The sequence below is a fragment of the Colletes latitarsis genome, chromosome 12, assembly GCF_051014445.1.
Source record: "Colletes latitarsis isolate SP2378_abdomen chromosome 12, iyColLati1, whole genome shotgun sequence".
Taxonomy (NCBI): Eukaryota; Metazoa; Arthropoda; class Insecta; order Hymenoptera; family Colletidae; genus Colletes; species Colletes latitarsis.
Window position 1 is genome coordinate 26,257,514 of NC_135145.1, and position 21,212 is coordinate 26,278,725.

The window sequence follows — 21,212 nt, forward strand, 5'->3', positions numbered from 1 at the left end:
AACAAACCAAATCAAAAAGCTTTAAATCACAAACATTTCTCTCCAAGTAAAAAGAATAATTTCAATATCCTCCAAAATGGCGTCGCCAAATTGCTTTCTAGTATCCAGTTGCTTAAAATCAATTCTTAGGGCTCAAAGGGTTGCAAAGAATTCACTCAAAATTGATTTAGAATAGAAAATTGATTCAAATGGCGTCACAAGGGTGGCATACACAACATCTACAACTAAATTCTCCCTCATGTACACTAACAAAACAAATCAAAAAGCTTTAAATCACAAATATTTCTCTCCAAGTAAAAAGAATAATTTCAATATCCTCCAAAATGGCGTCGCCAAATTGCATTCCAGTACCCAGTTGCTTGAAATCAATTCTTAGGGCTCAGAGGGTTGAAAAGAATTCACTTAAAATTGATTTAGAATAGAAAATTGATTCAAATGGCGTCACAAGGGTGACATACACAACTAAATTCAAATTTCCCACATGTCTACTAACAAATCAAATCAAAAAGCTTTAAATCACAATCATTTCTCTGCAAGTAAAAAGAATAATTTCAATATCCTCCAAAATGGCGTCAACAAAATTGCATTCCAGTATCCAGTTGCTTGAAATCAATTCTTAGGGCTCAGAGGGTTGAACAATATTCACTCAAAATTGATTTAGAATAGAAAATTGATTCAAATGGCGTCACAAGGGTGGCATACACAACTAAATTCAAATTTCCCACATGTCTACTAACAAACCAAATCAAAAAGCTTTAAATCACAAACATTTCTCTCCAAGTAAAAAGAATAATTTCAATATCCTCCAAAATGGCGTCAACAAAAGTATCTTAGTGTGTTCTAGTATCCATTTGCTTAAAATCAATTCTTAGGGCTCAAAGGGTTGAAAAGAATTCACTCAAAATTGATTTAGAATAGAAAATTGATTCAAATGGCGTCACAAGGGTGGCACACACAACTAAATTCAAATTTCCCACATGTCTACTAACAAAACAAATCAAAAAGCTTTAAATCACAATCATTTCTCTCCAAGTAAAAAGAATAATTTCAATATCCTCCAAAATGGCGTCAACAAAATTGCTTTCTAGTATCCATTTGCTTAAAATCAATTCTTAGGGCTCAAAGGGTTGAAAAGAATTCACTCAAAATTGATTTAGAATAGAAAATTGATTCAAATGGCGTCACAAGGGTGGCATACACAACTAAATTCAAATTTCCCACATGTCTACTAACAAAACAAATCAAAAAGCTTTAAATTACAAACATTTCTCTCCAAGTAAAAAGAATAATTTCAATATCCTCCAAAATGGTATCGCCAAATTGCATTCTAGTATCCAGTTGCTTAAAATCAATTCTTAGGGCTCAGAGGGTTGAAAAGAATTCACTCAAAATTGATTTAGAATAGAAAATTCATTCAAATGGCGTCACAAGGTGGCATTTACAACATCTACAACTAAATTCTCCCTCATGTACACTAACAAAACAAATCAATAAGCTTTAAATCACAAATATTTCTCTCCAGGTAAAAAGAATAATTTCAATATCCTCCAAAATGGCGTCAACAAATGTATCCTAGTGTGTTCTAGTATCCATTTGCTTAAAATCAATTCTTAGGGCTCAAAGGGTTGAAAAGAATTCACTCAAAATTGATTTAGAATAGAAAATTGATTCAAATGGCGTCACAAGGGTGGCACACACAACTAAGTTCAAATTTCCCACATGTCTACTAACAAAACAAATCAAAAAGCTTTAAATCACAATCATTTCTCTGCAAATAAAAAGAATAATTTCAATATCCTCCAAAATGGCGTCAACAAAAGTATCCTAGTGTGTTCTAGTATCCATTTGCTTAAAATCAATTCTTAGGGCTCAAAGGTTTGAAAAGAATTCACTCAAAATTGATTTAGAATAGAAAATTTATTCAAATGGCGTCACAAGGGTGGCACACACAACTAAATTCAAATTTCCCACATGTCTACTAACAAACCAAATCAAAAAGCTTTAAATCACAATCATTTCTCTGCAAGTAAAAAGAATAATTTCAATATCCTCCAAAATGGCGTCAACAAAATTGCATTCTAGTATCCAGTTGCTTGAAATCAATTCTTAGGGCTCAGAGGGTTGAAAAGAATTCACTCAAAATTGATTTAGAATAGAAAATTGATTCAAATGGCGTCACAAGGGTGGCACACACAACTAAATTCAAATTTCCCACATGTCTACTAACAAACCAAATCAAAAAGCTTTAAATCACAATCATTTCTCTGCAAGTAAAAAGAATAATTTCAATATCCTCCAAAATGGCGTCAACAAAAGTATCCTATTGTGTTCTAGTACCCAGTTGCTTAACTTGAAATCAATTTTTAGGGCTCAAAAGGTAAAAAAATACCAATATTCATATAATGGAGACTAGAGGAGGAATATAGGAGTAATATCTGGTAAGATTCGCGTGCGTGGACCGATAACACCGGTCTCTGGCGGTCTTCGAAAGCTGGGTCACGAGTGACTCACCGTGGTCCGCCAAGGTAGCGCATAGCGACGCGTCTATTTCGAGGCGCGAGGGGTACTCGACGCGAAGGGGTGGGAGGGGGTGCGTCGTCTATGATTCAACGTCCGCCTCAGAAGCTCACCAGAGACCCGTGCGCGTCCAACACACGCTCCCCGTGTGTGTAAACTGCCAAGGCTCGACGAGGATGCCCACCTGGGGGCACACGCATGCACGTCGAATGCTATTTTCGCGGACGAGTGCGAGTAATCGCCTGAAGGACCCTGAATGTGGGTTACCAAATCCCTTGTCTTCTGTTCCGAATGAAAGATCGAGATTAATCAACGCGACAGACCACCGACGCCAGCGCTGTTTGATACTCTTTTAACGCCTCGATGCCAACGCGTTTGTTCTAATTCGATTTCTTGACGATGTTGATAGATTTTCGAAGCGAGTTTCGACCAATTATTTTTGGATTACTGTAATCGATACTCTATTTGTATCGAGTGGGCGAAGGGTCGACTATGCAAAAGCGTTTTGCGTCGTCGAAATATGTTTAATGATCGGTATTCTCTGCTACACTGTCGTAGTAACGAAAGTAAGGTTAATTTTTAGTTCAGAAAGCCACGAAACATTTATTTTTTTGCTTGTTGTTGATGTGAGTCATTTGCTGATGTATTTTTGAGGGTTTTCTGGTTAAAATAAGACCAAATGTGATATTTGCGTATTTAACACTATTATATGCCCTATGAGAAGTAGGTTAAGAATAAATTGTGTCGTGTTTGGTCTTATTTTAATCGAAAAACGACCACAAATGCATTGGTAAAGGTTTCATTTGAAAAAACAGAAAAAAAAGTTTCATCTTTGCATTGTGTACTATTGTCTCAGTGAGATTCGAGCCCAGATTAGGTTATGTTGTTTTTACTTACTCGTTGACGTGTTTTTGGAGTTTTGTTACTTGTTTGAAATGATGAGGGATATTTACTCAGCGGTGTAAACATTGTCGAAGAAATTGTACACAGACGAAACCGTAGATTGCGATGAGAAACGTGCTTAGATAAGGCTTATCAAATATTTAAAGCAACGATGTATTCGTAGAGGAAAGTGATAGTATTCGAACGTTGCGAAGATAATTTTAGACTTTTTAATGATTGTTCAGTTATATCAGTTTTAGTTTTTACAAATTTTGCATGAATAATCATTCTATTTAGATAATTCTGCGATCCAAACGTTGTAAGGTAACTTTAGAGACATTTTAGAGTGAGTGACCCACGACAACGTTCAAGAGCCCCACTGTAGGTTTCGAATGACCCATGTTAAGTTTTGGGTGACCCACGATAAGTCTTGAGTGGCCCATTTTAAGTTTTGAGTGACCCACGACAGATTTTGAGTGGCCCAAGGCAATGTTTAAAAGTCCCATTATAAGTTTTGAATGACCCACGTTAAGTTTCGAGTGACCCACGACAGGGTTCAAGAGCCCCACTATTAGTTTTGAGTGCCCCACGCTAAATCTTGAGTGGCCCATTTTAAGTTTTGAGTGACCCACGACAAATTTTGAGTGACCCAAGGCAATCTTTAAAAGCCCCATTATAAGTTTTGAATGACCCACGTTAAGTTTCTAGTGACCCACGACAGGATTCGAGAGCCCCACGATTAGTTACCAGTGGTTCACTGTAAGTTTCGAGTGACCCACGACAAATTTTGAGTGGCTCAAGGCAATCTTCAAATGCCCCATTATAAGTTTTGAATGACCCACGTAAAGTTTTGAGTGACCCACGACAGGGTTCGAGAGCCCCACTATTCCAGTGGTTCACTATAAGCTTTGAGTGACCCACAATAAGTTTCGAGTGGCCCATTTTAAGTTTTGAGTGACCCACGTCAAATTTTGAGTAGTCCAAGGCAATCTTCAAATGCCCCATTATAAGTTTTGAATGACCCACGATAAGTTTCGAGTCAAGGTTCAATAGTCAATAGTCCCACTATTAGTTTCTAGTGTTTCACTATAAGTTTTGAGTGACCCACGACAAATTTTGAGTGACCCAAGGTAATCTTCAAAGGCCCCATTATAAGTTTTGAATGACCCACGTTAAGTTTCGAGTGACCCACGACAGGGTTCAAGAGCCCCACTATTAGTTTTCAGTGGTTTATTGTAAGTTTTGAGTGACCCACGCTAAATCGTGAGTGGCCCATTTTAAGTTTTGAGTGACCCACGTCAAATTTCGAGTGGCCCAAGGCAACGTTCAAAAGCCCCATTATAAGTTTTGAATGATCCACGTTAAGAATCGAGGCAAGGTTCAATAGTCAATAGTCTCACTATTAGTTTCTAGTGTTTCACTATAAGTTTTGAGTGACCCACGACAAATTTTGAATGACCCAAGACAACGTTCAAGAGCCCCACTGCAAGTTTCAAATGACCCACGTTAAGTTTCGAGTGACCCACGACAGGGTTCAAGAGCCCCACGATTAGTTTTCAGTGTTTCACCGTAAGTTTTGAGTGACCCACGATTAGTCTAGAGTGGCCCATTTTAAGTTTTGAGTGACCCACGCCAAATTTTGAGTGGTCCAAGGCAATCTTCAAATGCCCCATTATAAGTTTTGAATGACCCACGATAAGTTTCGAGACAAGGTTCAATAGTCAATAGTCTCACTATTAGTTTCTAGTGTTTCACTATAAGTTTTGAGTGACCCACGACAAATTTTGAGTGGCCCAAGGCAATCTTCAAAAGCCCCATTATAAGTTTTGAATGACCCACGTTAAGTTTCGAGTGACCCACGACAGGGTTCGAGAGCCCCACTATTAGTTTCCAGTTTCAGTGTAAGTTTTGAGTGACCCACGCTAAATCTTGAGTGGCCCATTTTAAGTTTCGATTAACCCACGTCAAATTTTGAGTGGTCCTAGGCAATCTTCAAGAGCCCCATTATAAGTTTTGAATGACCCACGATAAGTTTCGAGACAAGGTTTAATAGTCAATAGTCCTACTATTAGTTTCTAGTGTTTCACTATAAGTTTTGAGTGACCCACGACAAATTTTGAGTGACCCAAGGCAATCATCAAAAGCCCCATTATAAGTTTTGAATGACCCACGTTAAGATTCGAGTGCCCCACGACAGGGTTCAAGAGCCCCACGATTAGTTTTCAGTGTTTCACTCTAAGTTTTGAGTGACCCACGTCAAATTTCGAGTGGCCCAAGGCAATCTTCAAATCCCCATTATAAGTTTTGAATGCCCCACGTTAAGTTTCGAGTGACCCACGACAGGGTTCAAGAGCCCCACTATCAGTTTCCAGTGGTTCACTCTAAGTTTCGAGTGACCCACGTCAAATTTCGAGTGGCCCAAGGCAATCTTCAAATGCCCCACTATAAGTTTTGAATGACCCACGTTAAGTTTCGAGTGCCCCACGATTATTCTAGAGTTTTATTTACATTTATTTACACAAACGTAAAACATAATTAAAAAATATTTGCAATCTTGCCCGAATTCTGACTGCATTTAAATTGAAATATTTCCTAAAGTAAAGGTTTTTCACTACAACTAGCTTAATACTTTTTTATAGAGACTGACTCCATTCAAAAAAATAACCTTCACCTTCAAATGTCATCTACCAATACATGTAGAAAAATACTAATTACATCGACCAACGACCACCTCAAAACTGTTCAAGTTTTATCAAATTTCTTTTTTAACAGAACTGTATGTCGAACTTTACCCCATCTGTAGTGGTAATTACGAGTGAATCAACTTACCAGTGTTTTTTGGCTTGACGTTGGACAGCATGGGCGCGAAATATTCGCGATCGAAGGCACAATCAATGGCATCGCGAAGCGAACCGTTCGCCTCGGAATCGGAATACTCGAGGCGTCGTGATATTGGATTTCTGGCTGTTATCTCTGCGCATTCTTCCGTCGCATTTTGCTCGTCCAGATAGCTGACACCTGCGTAACTAAAACGAACAACATCTGGATGAGTCGTTGCGACGATTCTCGCGTGGCTTAATTACACTCCATGACAAAAATATAGCACATTTTATAATTTCTCCCGTTTGGTATTATGAATTGAAAACAATGAATATTTTAATATGGTCGAAAATAATTTTTTCAAAACGATTTGAAATTTTTTTTTCAGGGGAATTAAATAGTTATGGTCTGACGTCATATTTTCAGAAAAGAATTTTTTTCTCGAAAGTGTGTAGGATTTTGGGGGTATGTGTAATGATCAAAAATGATTATAATTGACCCCTGCAACCAAATATAATTTTTTCGAAACGATTTGAAATTTTATTTTCAGGGGAATTAAATAGTTATGGTCAGACGTCATATTTTCAGTAAAGAATTTTTTTCTCGAAAGTGTGTAGGATTTTGGGGGTATGTGTAATGATCAAAAATGATTATAATTGACCCCTGCAAGCAAATATAATTTTTTCGAAACGATTTGAAATTTTTTTTTCAGAATAATCAGATAGTTATGGTCAGACGTCATATTTTCAGTAAAGAATTTTTTTCTCGAAAGTGTGTAGGATTTCGGGGGTATGTGTAATGATACAAAATGATTATAATTGACCCCTGCAACCAAATATAATTTTTTCGAAACGATTTGAAATTTTATTTTCAGGGAAATTAAATAGTTATGATCAGACGTCATATTTTCAGTAAAGAATTTTTTTCTCGAAAGTGTGTAGGATTTTGGGGGTATGTGTAATGATCAAAAATGATTATAATTGACCCCTGCAACCAAATATAATTTTTTCGAAACGATTTGAAATTTTATTTTCAGGGGAATTAAATAGTTATGGTCAGACGTCATATTTTCAGTAAAGAATTTTTTTCTCGAAAATGCGCAGGATTTCGGGGGTATGTGTAATGATATAAAATGATTATAATTGACCCCTGCAACCAAATATAATTTTTTCAAGGCGATTTGAAATTTTTTTTTCAGGGGAATTAAATAGTTATGGTGAGACGTCATATTTTCAGAAAAGAATTTTTTTCTCGAAAGTGTGTAGGATTTCGGGGGTATGTGTAATGATCAAAAATGATTATAATTGACCCCTGCAACCAAATATAATTTTTTCAAAACGATTTGAAATTTTATTTTCAGGGGAATTAAATAGTTATGGTCAGACGTCATATTTTCAGAAAAGAATTTTTTTCTCGAAAGTGTGTAGGATTTCGGGGGTATGTGTAATGATCAAAAATGATTATAATTGACCCCTGCAACCAAATATAATTTTTTCGAAACGATTTGAAATTTTATTTTCAGGGGAATTAAATAGTTATGGTGAGACGTCATATTTTCAGAAAAGAATTTTTTTCTCGAAAGTGTGTAGGATTTTGGGGGTATGTGTAATGATCAAAAATGATTGTAATTGACCCCTGCAACCAAATATAATTTTTTCGAAACGATTTGAAATTTCTTTTTCAGGGGAATTAAATAGTTATGGTGAGACGTCATATTTTCAGAAAAGAATTTTTTTCTCGAAAGTGTGTAGGATTTTGGGGGTATGTGTAATGATCAAAAATGATTATAATTGACCCCTGCAACCAAATATAATTTTTTCGAAACGATTTGAAATTTTTTTTTCAGGGGAATTAAATAGTTATGGTGAGACGTCATATTTTCAGAAAAGAATTTTTTTCTCGAAAGTGTGTAGGATTTTGGGGGTATGTGTAATGATACAAAATGATTATAATTGACCCCTGCAAGCAAATATAATTTTTTCGAAACGATTTGAAATTTTATTTTCAGGGGAATTAAATAGTTATGGTCAGACGTCATATTTTCAGTAAAGAATTTTTTTCTCGAAAGTGTGTAGGATTTTGGGGGTATGTGTAATGATCAAAAATGATTATAATTGACCCCTGCAAGCAAATATAATTTGTTCGAAACGATTTGAAATTTTATTTTCAGGGGAATTAAATAGTTATGGTGAGACGTCATATTTTCAGTAAAGAATTTTTTTCTCGAAAGTGTGTAGGATTTTGGGGGTATGTGCAATGATCAAAAATGATTATAATTGACCCCTGCAACCAAATATAATTTTTTCGAAACGATTTGAAATTTTATTTTCAGGGGAATTAAATAGTTATGGTCAGACGTCATATTTTCAGTAAAGAATTTTTTTCTCGAAAGTGTGTAGGATTTTGGGAGTATGTGCAATGATCAAAAATGATTGTAATTGACCCCTGCAACCAAATATAATTTTTTCGAAACGATTTGAAATTTTATTTTCAGGGGAATTAAATAGTTATGATCAGATGTTACATTTTCAGTAAAGAATTTTTTTCTCGAAAGTGTGTAGGATTTTGAGGGTATGTCTGATGACCAAAAATGATTGTCATTGACCCCCGCAACTGAAAATATTTTTTTCAGAATAATTTGAAATTTTTTTTTTCGACGAAAAATTTAGGCACCTACCCCTTGTCGATTTTTCTTGAAACTTCGTTTTTTATTTTTAGTAATTTTGTTTGACGTCCTGCAGAAAAGTTGTCTAATACTTTTTTGTAGGTACCTATGGGCTCTACTTTAAAAAAAAGTTTCATTGAAATATATTCAGAATTGTAGGAGTTATGGCTGTTTGAAAATTGGACCATTTTTATGGGGTTTTCCTCATTTTGCGGGGTCAAGGACCAACTTTTCGAATATTTTTATAATTTTATAATATTCTACACTAAAATACGCGGCGTTTGGCTTTTTGAACATTAAAATCGTCCAATCTGTTTGGAAGTTATGGCGTTCTAAAGATTCGCATAAAATTTTCAGGTGACATTTTTGGCCTGAAATTAGATTCTCGGTTAGGAATTTTTTTCTCGAAACTGGGTAGAATTTCGGGGGTATGTGTAATGATCAAAAATGATTATAATTGGCCCCCACAACCAAAAATAATTTTTCCAGAAGAATTTGAAATTTTTTAATTTTGTCGAAAAATTTCAGCACATTCTCGAATTTTTTTCTAGGAAATGAGTAGGATTTCAGGGATATGACTCATCACCAAAAATGATTGCAATTGACCCCTACAGCCAATAATATTTTTTTCAGAATGATTTGAAATTTTTTTTTTCGACGAAAAATTTAGGCACCTACCCCTTGTCGATTTTTCTTGAAACTTCGTTTTTTATTTTTAGTAATTTTGTTTGACGTCCTACAGAAAAGTTGTCTAATACTTTTTTGTAGGCACCCATGAGCTCCACTTCAGAAAAAAGTTTCATTGAAATACATTCACTATTGTAGGAGTTATGGCCGTTTGAAAATTGGACCATTTTTATTGGGTTTTCCTCATTTTGTGGTGTCAAGCATCAACTTTTTGGATATTTTTACAATTTCTACATATTCTACACTAAAATACGCGGCGTTTGGCTTTTTGAAAATTAAAATCGTCCAATCCGTTCGGAAGTTATGACTTTTTAAAGATTCGCATGAAATTTTCAGGTGACATTTTTGGCCTGAAACTAGATTTTCAGTAAAGAATTTTTTTCTCGAAAATGCGTAGGATTTCGGGGGTATGTGTAATGATCAAAAACGATTGTAATTGACCCCCGCAATCAAAAATAATTTTTTTAGAATGATTTGAAATTTTTTTTTTCGGCGAAAAAGGGGATTGCCCCCTGTCGATTTTTCCTGAAAATTAGTTTTTGATTTTTAGTAATTTTATTTGACGCCCTACAGAAAAATTGTCTAATACTTTTTTGTAAGTATCCATGAACTCTAGTTGTCCCCAAAATTTCACTGAGATAACTTTAATATTGTAGGAGTTATGGCCGTTTGAAAATTGAACCATTTTTATGGGGTTCTCCTAATTTTGCGGTGTCAAGCATCAACTTTTTGAATATTTTTACAATTTCTACATATTCTCCACTAAAATACGCGTTGATTGCTTTTTTAAACATTAAAATCGTCCAATCCGTTCGGAAGTTATGGCGTTCTAAAGATTCGCATGAAATTTTCAGGTGACATTTTTGGCCTCAAACTAGATTTTCGGTAAGGAATTTTTTTCTCGAAAGTGCGCAGGATTTCGGGGGTATGTGTAATGATAAAAAATGATTATAATTGACCCCTGCACCCAAAAATAATTTTTCCAGAAGAATTTGAAATTTTTTAATTTTGTCGAAAAATTTCAGCACTTTCTCGAATTTTTTTCTAGGAAATGAGTAGGATTTCAGGGATATGACTCATCACCAAAAATGATTGCAATTGACCCCTACAGCCAATAATATTTTTTTCAGAATGATTTGAAATTTTTTTTTTCGACGAAAAATTTGGGCACCTACTCCATGTTGATTCTTCTTGAAACTTCGTTTTTTATTTTTAGTAATTTTGTTTGACGTCCTACAGAAAAGTTGTCTAATACTTTTTTGTAGGCACCCATGAGCTCCACTTCAGAAAAAAGTTTCATTGAAATACATTCACTATTGTAGGAGTTATGGCCGTTTGAAAATTGGACCATTTTTATTGGGTTTTCCTCATTTTGCGGTGTCAAGCATCAACTTTTTGAATATTTTTACAATTTTATAATATTCTACACTAAAATACGCGGCGTTTGGCTTTTTGAAAATTAAAATCGTCCAATCCATTCGGAAGTTATGGCGTTCTAAAAATTCGCATAAAATTTTCAGGTGACATTTTTGGCCTTAAATTAGATTTTTGGTAAAGAATTTTTTTCTCGAAAATGCGTAGGATTTCGGGGGTATGTGTAATAACCAAAAATAATTGTAATTGACCCCCGCAATCAAAAATAATTTTTTTAGAATGATTTGAAAAATTTTTTTTTTTCGCCGAAAAATTTCACCTCTTCTCGAATTTTTTTCTCGAAACTGAGTAGGATTTCGAGGGTAAGTCTAATGACAAAAAATAATTGCAAATAACCCCCGCAACCAAAAATAATTTTTCCAAAACGATTTGTAAAATTTTCTTTTCGCCTGAAAATTTCAGCACATATTCGATTTTTTCCCCCAAAAGTGCTATCATTTTGTCCCTTTACATCTTCTCAACAATTGTATTTCTCTAAATAAAAATAAATAGATCAAAAAAAGGTTCATTTCACTTCATTCTTTCGTATCAAAAAGAACAGTCTCAAAATCTATGCACCCAAAAAGCAGAATTTCTAATATTTAAAACCAAAAATCACAATAATTTAGAAGTGTGCTATCTCTTTCTCCTGAAGTGTAATTTCTCGATAGATCAAAACACATACCTGTGATCCACGCACGGACTGAATTCAGACGTCAACGAACGTTGACGATTCGTGTGACTCGGTTTTGCATCGTTTTCTTGCGGCAGAAACAGATCCCTGAGCGCCACGTACTTCGGTGGACTCTCGATCGTCCTCTCGCCGGTATTTTGGTCTCGATAAGTGCCATAAAATGGCGATGGTACACCTGAAATCAACGCCAGATGAATTAATTTCGACAAATGAATGGAAAAATTATTTTAAACAAATTTGTTCTCAAATTTTTTGGGGTTTCTCTTTCCATTTTAAAGAGAATTACATTTTAATATAACCGAGTCATGTAAAATCTTCATTTACAAAAATGAAAAAGCAAATATTTCTTACATTTGCAAATTTATTGCAAAAAAATTGCAATGGGGGATTCTAGAGACCAAAATAAGTCGAAAATCAAGAGTAACAATTTCTCGATTGGGGCTTCGTTAAAAAGTTATTAACAATTGCAAGTGCAGTGGCGCGATGGGGACTCTCAGGTTGCGCCACGACAGACTTAACAGTCAATAACTTTTCAACGAAGCCTCAAACGAGAAATTGTTATTCTTCATTTTCGACTCATTTTGGCCCCCAGAATCCCCCATTAAAATTTCTCCCAGAACCGACTGACCACCCTGTATATAATGGCGATGGAAACGTTTCTGACACGTTGAAATGCATTTCGTCGAACAAGATTCGTTTATCGTAGAATAATACTGAAATATCAGGGATTAATTTGTCGAAATAATAATTATGTAATACTTATGACGCGTTTTTCTGGAGAAGAGAGGAAATTGTACGGAGATCTTCGACAATCACAACCGTCTGTTTTTCCCCCGTTTATTCTTGGATCGTCGACTCATTTTCCATCGCATTCCGGGATTACCTTACCGTCTATTTTCATACCGCATCATCCAACAGCCGTTCATCGTGCATGGGAACATTCGAGCATTTGATCCCTCCGAAAATATTAATCTCCGCTTAAAAATACATCAGAGGTGCTCCGCGCGAGACCACTGCAATTGCTTTAAACACTTTTTCAAACGAGTCACGTCGATAATAATAAGATTTCACCGTTTCTTATTAGAAACAATAAATATTTTAATAGTTTCTGGCAAATATATTTGTATTTCTTTATTCTTTGATTTTGGACCACCATTGTTAGAAACAATAAATATTTTAATAGTTTCTGGCAAATATATTTGTATTTCTTTATTCTTTGATTTTGGACCACCATTGTTAGAAACAATAAATATTTTAATAGTTTCTGGCAAATATATTTGTATTTCTTTATTCTTTGATTTTGGACCACCATTGTTAGAAACAATAAATATTTTAATAGTTTCTGGCAAATATATTTGTATTTCTTTATTCTTTGATTTTGGACCACCATTGTTAGAAACAATAAATATTTTAATTACTTTTGGCAAATATATTTGTATTTCTTTATTCTTTCTATTTGGACCACCATTGTTAGAAACAATAAATATTTTAATTACTTTTGGTAAATATATTTGTATTTCTTTATTCTTTGATTTTGGACCACCATTGTTAGAAACAATAAATATTTTAATAGTTTCTGGCAAATATATTTGTATTTCTTTATTCTTTGATTTTGGACCACCATTGTTAGAAACAATAAATATTTTAATTACTTTTGGCAAATATATTTGTATTTCTTTATTCTTCCTATTTGGACCACCATTGTTCGAAACAATTAATATTTTAATAGTTTCTGGCAAATATATTTGTATTTCTTTATTCTTTGATTTTGGACCACCATTGTTAGAAACAATAAATATTTTAATTACTTTTGGTAAATATATTTGTATTTCTTTATTCTTTGATTTTGGACCACCATTGTTAGAAACAATAAATATTTTAATTACTTTTGGCAAATATATTTGTATTTCTTTATTCTTTGATTTTGGACCACCATTGTTAGAAACAATAAATATTTTAATAGTTTCTGGCAAATATATTTGTATTTCTTTATTCTTTGATTTTGGACCACCATTGTTAGAAACAATAAATATTTTAATAGTTTCTGGCAAATATATTTGTATTTCTTTATTCTTTGATTTTGGACCACCATTGTTAGAAACCATAAATATTTTAATTACTTTTGGTAAATATATTTGTATTTCTTTATTCTTTGATTTTGGACCACCATTGTTAGAAACAATGAATATTTTAATAGTTTCTGGCAAATATATTTGTATTTCTTTATTCTTCCTATTTGGACCGTCCTCAGAAGTAATATTCAATTAAATTTCTTTTATTTAGTGGTTTTTTTGCTAATGTAAATGTGTTTAATAGTAATTTAACTGTATAAATAAAAGGATTTTCATTGCAAATGGATAAATGTGTAATTGAAAGAATATTTCATATATTTTGAGCTATATTTTATATTATTAATTGAGATCTGATGGGGAATTGGAGAAAACAATTGTGTGTTTTCATATTTTGTAGGAATAATAAAAGTTTCATTATTAATGATTGTAAAATTTATGTTTGAAATGATTTAGAATGATGAGGTTATCATTTGATCAACAAAATTCTAATTCTTTGATATTTATTTCTCCAATTTTGAATCTTTAGTTACTTTTTTCTGAGGGAAACCCCCAAAAAGAAGGATTTTAAAATATTAAAGATTATTAAAATCTGTTCTTCCCCTTTATATTTGATACTTGATTTTATGTTTAATAATTCAGTAATTATTCTATAAAATTCATTTCAATCGACTGGCCTTGGAACACCAATGTAATTAAAATGTTTAACAAAGTTGTAATTATTATTCATTTTGCATTATATTTGGTGAATATTTTCGAGTATGCACTTGTACAAATGGAGAATTAACGTATTTAAAATATCAAAACAGTGTAAATGAGAATTAAAAACTATACTTTTATATATTTTTCTCTCCTCATCTTAGTAAACTTTTTGGTTACACCCTTGTAGTGTGGAAGATATGCTCAGCATATCTGCAAATTACTATAATTTTCTCAAAATGGATATTACACATATATAAATACGGATTTTAATATATCAAGACTAGTCATTTTTCTTCTAGATTTCAGATTAGATATATATATATACGTAGAAGCAAGTTTTAGACAAATTGAAACAGATGGAACCACAAAAGAAATAGGCATAGATATTATTTGTCGTCTGTTTTAAGAATTCAGGACATCTATTTAGTATTTTAGGAGTTGTTCAACTACAAAATCATTCAAAATGAATCACTTTGAATATTAGAAAACTGGTACAGAGTATAGCAATTCAAATATTGTATGTAGAGTTCAATATAAAATTAATAAAATTCTAGGAAAAATAACTGAAAGTTGGGAATTCTATTATGTACTTTTGCCATCAATTATGTACTTTTTCAGAACCAATATTACCCCTCTTTGAACAGTAGAAAACTGTTAAACAGTATAGTAATTCAAAAATTGCATGTGGAATTGACTATAAAATTAGGTAAATTCCAGTAAAAATACCTGAAAGTTAGGAATTGAATTATATACTTTTGCCATTAATTAAATACTTTTCCAAAATGAAAATTACACCTCTTTGAACAGTAGAAAACTGTTGAACAGTATAGTAATTCAAAAATTGCATATGGAATTCAATATAAAATTAGGTAACTCCCAGTAAAAATAACTGAAAGTTAGGAATTCAATTATGTACTTTTGTCATTAATTATATACTTCTTCAGAACCAATATCACCGCCCTTTGAACACTACAAAACTGTTAAACAGTATAGTAATTCAAAAATTGCATATGTTCTAAGAATTCAGGACATCCATTCAGTGTTTCAGAAGTAGTTCAACTACAAAATCATTCAAAATGACTCACTTTGAACATTAGAAAACTGGTACAGAGTATAGCAATTCAAATATTGCATGTGGAGTTCAATATAAACTTAGGTAAATCCTAGTAAAAATAACTAAAAGTTAAGAATTCAATTCTATACTTTTGCCATTAATTATACACTTCTTCAAAACCAAAATTACCACCCTTTGAACATTACAAAACTCTTAAACAGTATAACAATTCAAAAATTTCATATGGCGCCAAATTTAAAATTAAATAAATTCTAGAAAAAATAATTCCCCATCAAGAATTCAATTATCTAGCCATTAAATATTTTTTAAGGACCAAAATTACCTCGATTTGAACATTACAAATCTCTTAAACAGTATAGCAATTCGAAAATTGCATTTGACGTCGAATAAAAACATAAATAAATTCTAGCAAAAATAACTTAAAGTTAAGAATTCAATTCTATACTTTTGTCATTAATCATATACTTCTTCAAAACCAAAATTACCCTTTGAACACTAGAAAACTCTTAAACAGTATAACAATTCAAAAATTGCATATGGCGCCAAATTTAAAATTAGATAAATTCTAGCAAAAATAATTCTCCATCAGAAATTCAATTATTTATCCATTAAATATCTTTTAAGGACCAAAATTGCCTCGATTTGAACACTAGAAAATTCTTAAACAGTATAACAATTAAAAAATTGCATATGGCGTCGAATATAAACATAGATAAATTCCAGTAAAATTAACTAAAACTTTAGAATTCAATTCTATACTTCTGCCATTAATTATACACTTCTTCAAAACGAAAATTACCACACTTTGAACACTACAAAACTCTTAAATACTATAACAATTCAAAAATTGCATATGGCGCCAAATTTAAAATTAAATAAATTCCAGCAAAAATAATTCTCCATCAGAAATTCAATTATTTATCCATTAAATATCTTTTAAGAACCAAAATTACCACCCTTTGAACATTACAAATCTCTTAAACAGTATAACAATTCAAAAATTGCATATGGCGCCAAATTTAAAATTAATAAAATTCTAGAAAAAATAATTCCCCATCAAGAATTCAATTATCTAGCCATTAAATATTTTTTAAGAACCAAAATTACTTCCCTTTGAACACTACAAATCTCTTAAACAGTACAACAATTCAAAAATTGCATATGGCGCTAAATTTAAAATAAATAAAATTCTAGAAAAAATAATTCTCCATCAGAAATTCAATTATTTATCCATTAAATATCTTTCAAGAACCAAAATTACCTCCCTTCGAGCACTACAAAATTCTTAAACAGTACAACAATTCAAAAATTGCATATGGCGCCAAATTTAAAATTAATAAAATTCTAGCAAAATAATTCTCCATCAGAAATTCAATTATTTATCCATTAAATATCTTTCAAGAACCAAAATAACCTCCCTTCGAGCATTACAAAACTCTTAAACAGTACAACAATTAAAAAATTGCATATGGCGCCAAATTTAAAATTAATAAAATTCTAGCAAAATAATTCCCCATCAAGAATTCAATTATCTAGCTATTAAATATCTTTTAAGAACCAAAATTACCACCCTTTGAACATTACAAAACTCTTAAACAATATAGCAATTCAAAAATTGCATTTGGCGTCGAATATAAACATAGATAAATTCTAGTAAAAATAACTAAAAGTTAAGAATTCAATTCCATACTTTTGCCATTAATTATACACTTCTTCAAAACCAAAATTACCACCCTTTAAACATTACAAAACTCTTAAACAGTATAACAATTCAAAAATTGCATATGGCGCCAAATTTAAAATTAAATAAATTCTAGAAAAAATAATTCCCCATCAAGAATTCAATTATCTAGCCATTAAATATCTTTTAAGAACCAAAATTACCTCCCTTTGAACACTAGAAAACTCTTAAACAGTACAACAATTCAAAAATTGCATATGGCGCCAAATTTAAAATTAATAAAATTCTAGAAAAAATAATTCCCCATCAAAAATTCAATTATTTATCCATTAAACATCTTTCAAGAACCAAAACGACTCGAATCACATTTATAATTACTCTATAAATCCATATTTAGTGTCTCACGTTTGAATAATAAAATGTAGAAATTGATTTTACCGACAGGTAAATGTTCCTCGAGTATCAGGGGTATTAAATTTCACTTGACCAAATATACGTGACCCGCGATGATTAAGGAGGCCAATCAACATCTCCGCAGAGCGTGCATAGAGGGGCGTGAGTGTTGATGTTAGCAACCCCGAATGTTAATTGCGCATATTTCTTTTTCCCCTCCGAAAATAACTGCCCAAAATACGTATGACTAATCGTGCAACAAGAGCAAGGTGGAACAATGCTTTCAAATACGTTGAACGTCCCGTTTATTCGTAATATTCACACTGTTCGCCAAGAAAAACAAATTTTCGAAACATTCAAATAACACCGCCATTTTTAACGGACTCAAAATTTTGTCGATATTAAATTCTTATCAAAATGCATGAAGAAGCCATTTTGGATTCAGAATAGAAATTAGCATTATTTATTTCCAGAATTTTCTCTTTCGAAAAGTGCAATTCAGTGTCGATAAACTTGCAAAATTAAGTGTTTCACCCGTTATATAGGTGGGAAAATTTTATACGGAAGCGACGAATAGAAATTGTAGATTCTGCTTATGCTAGATCATGCTGATACCACCTACCCATTCTGCACCATAACCAGCGTTGCTCCAGCGAGTGAAAGTCGTACCGCGCGTGCGCGACAAGCCGCTAGAGGGCGTTTGCTCCGCCCTCTAGAGTGGGGGGAACCAATCAGAGCCGCCAGCCAGCTTCTCGCGGACGCACAGTACAGTCAGCCATAGAATAGAGAACAGAGAGAGAGAGAGGGAGAAAATAATTCGTCACACCATAGTACCCAAGTATTTTTTTTTTTGTATTGCAGAGGAAGCACACGTTTATTTACACAGTATATCAATAAATTGTTGCTGCGACGAATGACAGTGTAGATAACAATTTCTGACCTTCGATCGTCCTCTCTACAAGCGACGAAGCTCTCGATTAAGGGTAATGAGAAGCCAATATTAGAGAAAACCCTCTTCAGCGGGATTCCCCTAACAGTAAACTCTGCTCGCGTCCAGCTCAAGTGACTAGCATCGTTTCGAACGGAATCACGGCGGCGGTGGTAATTTTAGACCGCGAGCGACCCTCGAAATTTCCACGGAACTATTCGCGGAGGGAACAGGCGAGAAAAAATGAAAAAAAGAGGGAAATAGGGAAGAATATTTATAAATAACGTGCTCGACAAGAGAATAGGGGTTGGAGAAGTGGGAGGGGATAGAGATAGAGACGAAAGGAAACAGAGAAAAACGACTTACTAAAAAGCGTTTTCATTCGAAGAAGCCCCGCTCGTCGAAAGCTTTCCGAATTTTCGTGTACAAAATGCAGAAAAATCGCTACGAACTAATACTTTGTTTTCTTATTTTTTGTTGGTATTTTGTTGTCTCTGGTCATTTTCAACGCGAGGTTATCGTTTGATTCGAACTTTGTATCCGTTGTTTTTTGTTTATTTCTATCGATTATCGACTGGAAGCTACTCGTTGTTTCGTCTTTCTTTTCCTTACGATAAGATCAATGAGACGGAACGAAGGCGAATTATGATTGTTACGGCCGATCGAAGTTAGAGGCCCCATGATCCACCACCTTTGTATTAGATTGCTGCGTTTTTTAAATCCCTCCTCGACCGTTATTAAATAGGCGCGTATACTGATCGTCTGTTACCTGGCACTTGCAAAGTGGCAGAAGTCACTGTCGAACCTAAGCTATTCGTCGCGGTGCACGCGTAAGTGCCAGCGTCCTCTGCAACAAAAAGATATTCGATTATTGAATATTTCATTGTTTCGTAGAAATGTACATATTAGGGCTAGCGCCCTCTGGTGGGCGCTGCAATGAACTGAGGGGGCGGTGGTGACCACAGGTGCATTTGGGGGGCGATGAAAGCATGAGAGAGAGAAGAGAAGATTTAGTGCAGTGATGGCCAAAGTGGGCGCTACTGCCCTCTGGTGGGCGCTGCAATGAACTGAGGGGGCGGTGATGGCCACAGGTGCATTTGGGGGCGATAAATGACTGTGAGGGGGCGGTGAAAGCATAAAAGAGAGGAGAGAAGATTTAGTGCAGTGATGACCAAAGAGGCCTGGTGGCCGCTACCGTCCCCTGGTGGACGGTGCAGCGATCCAGGGGGGGCGCTGATAGCCACAGGTGTATTTGAGGGGCGATGAATGACTGTAAGGGGGCGGTGATGGCTACATATGCATTGGGGGGCGATGAAAGCATGAAAGAAAGAAGAGAAGATTTGGTGCAGTGATCCCCAAAGAGGCCTGGTGGTCGCTACCGTCCCCTAGTGGACGGTGCAGCGATCCAGGGGGGGCGCTGAGGGCCACAGATGCATTTGAGGGCGATGAATGACTGTAAGGGGGCGATGATGGCCAGTGGTGCATTGGGGGGCGATGAAAGCATGAGAGAAAGAAGAGAAGATTTAGTGCAGAGATACCCAAAGTAGGCTCTACCGTCCCCTGGTGGACGGTGCAGCGATCCAGGGGGGGAGCGCTGAGGGCCACAGGTGTATTTGAGGTCGATGAATGACTGTAAGGGGGCGATGATGGCCAGTGGTGCATTGGGGGGCCGATGAAAGCATGAGAGAAAGAAGAGAAGATTTAGTGCAGAGATACCCAAAGTAGGCTCTACCGTCCCATAGTGGACGGTGCAGCGATCCAGGGGGGTGGTGATGGCCACAGGTGTATTTGGGGGCGATGAATAACTATTAGGGGTCGGTGAAAGCATAAAAGAAAGAACAGAAGGTTTAGTGCAGTGATGCCCAAAGTGGGCGCTGCGGCGATCCATGGGGAGGTGATGGCCACAGGTGCATTTGGGGGCGATGAATGACTGTGGGGGGGGGCGGTGATGTCCAGAGGTGTATTTGAGGGGCGATGAATGACTGTAATGGGGCGGTGATAGCCACAGGTGCATTGGGGGGCGATGAAAGCATGAAAGAAAGAAGAGAAGATTTGGTGCAGTGATCCCTAAAGAGGCCTGGTGGCCGCTACCGTCCCCTAGTGGACGGTGCAGCGATCCAAGGGGGGCGCTGAGGGCCACAGATGCATTTGAGGGCGATGAATGACTGTAAGGGGGCGATGATGGCCAGTGGTGCATTAGGGGGGCGATGAAAGCATGAGAGAAGAGAAGATTTAGTGCAGAGATACCCAAAATAGGCGCTACTGCCCTCTGGTGGACGGTGCAGTGATCCAGGGGGGGGGGGCGCTGATGGCCACAGATGTATTTGGGGGCGATGAATGACTGTAAGGGGGCGGTGATGGCTAGTGGTGCATTGGGGGGCGATGAAAGCATGAGAGAAAGAAGAGAAGATTTGGTGCAGTGATCCCTAAAGAGGCCTGGTGGCCACTACCGTCTCCTAGTGGACGCTGCAGCGATCCAGGGGGGGCGCTGAGGGCCACAGGTGTATTTGAGGGCGATGAATGACTGTAATGGGGCGGTGATGGCCAGTGATGCATTGGGGGGCGATGAAAGCATAAAAGAAAGAAGAGAAGATTTGGTGCAGTGATCCCCAAAGAGGCCTGGTGGTGGCTACCGTCCCCTAGTGGACGGTGCAGCGATCCAGGGGGGGCGCTGAGGGCCACAGGT

At 35.3% G+C, this 21,212-nt stretch overlaps 2 protein-coding genes across 8 annotated transcripts in view; both read right to left on the minus strand.

Moving 5' to 3' along the window:
• Positions 1-1,424: 1,424 nt before the first annotated feature.
• Positions 1,425-18,235, minus strand: LOC143348780 (uncharacterized). The gene is made up of 4 exons (XM_076779376.1): positions 18,221-18,235; positions 11,670-11,853; positions 6,229-6,425; positions 1,425-1,474 (listed from the first exon to the last, which is right to left on the minus strand). Exons 1-4 carry the CDS (start codon positions 18,222-18,224, stop codon positions 1,425-1,427), a joined length of 435 nt encoding a protein of 144 aa, XP_076635491.1. The 5' UTR covers positions 18,225-18,235.
• A 197-nt stretch (positions 18,236-18,432) lies between these two features.
• LOC143349064 (uncharacterized) overlaps positions 18,433-21,212 on the minus strand; it is a 179,375-nt gene continuing 176,595 nt past the window's right edge. For all 7 annotated transcript variants that reach the window (XM_076779965.1, XM_076779961.1, XM_076779964.1 and 4 more), the window contains one exon: positions 18,433-19,373. In XM_076779965.1, coding sequence (XP_076636080.1) covers positions 19,264-19,373 — 110 coding nt within the window. In that variant the 3' untranslated portion in view covers positions 18,433-19,263. The remainder of the gene's footprint in view (positions 19,374-21,212) is intronic.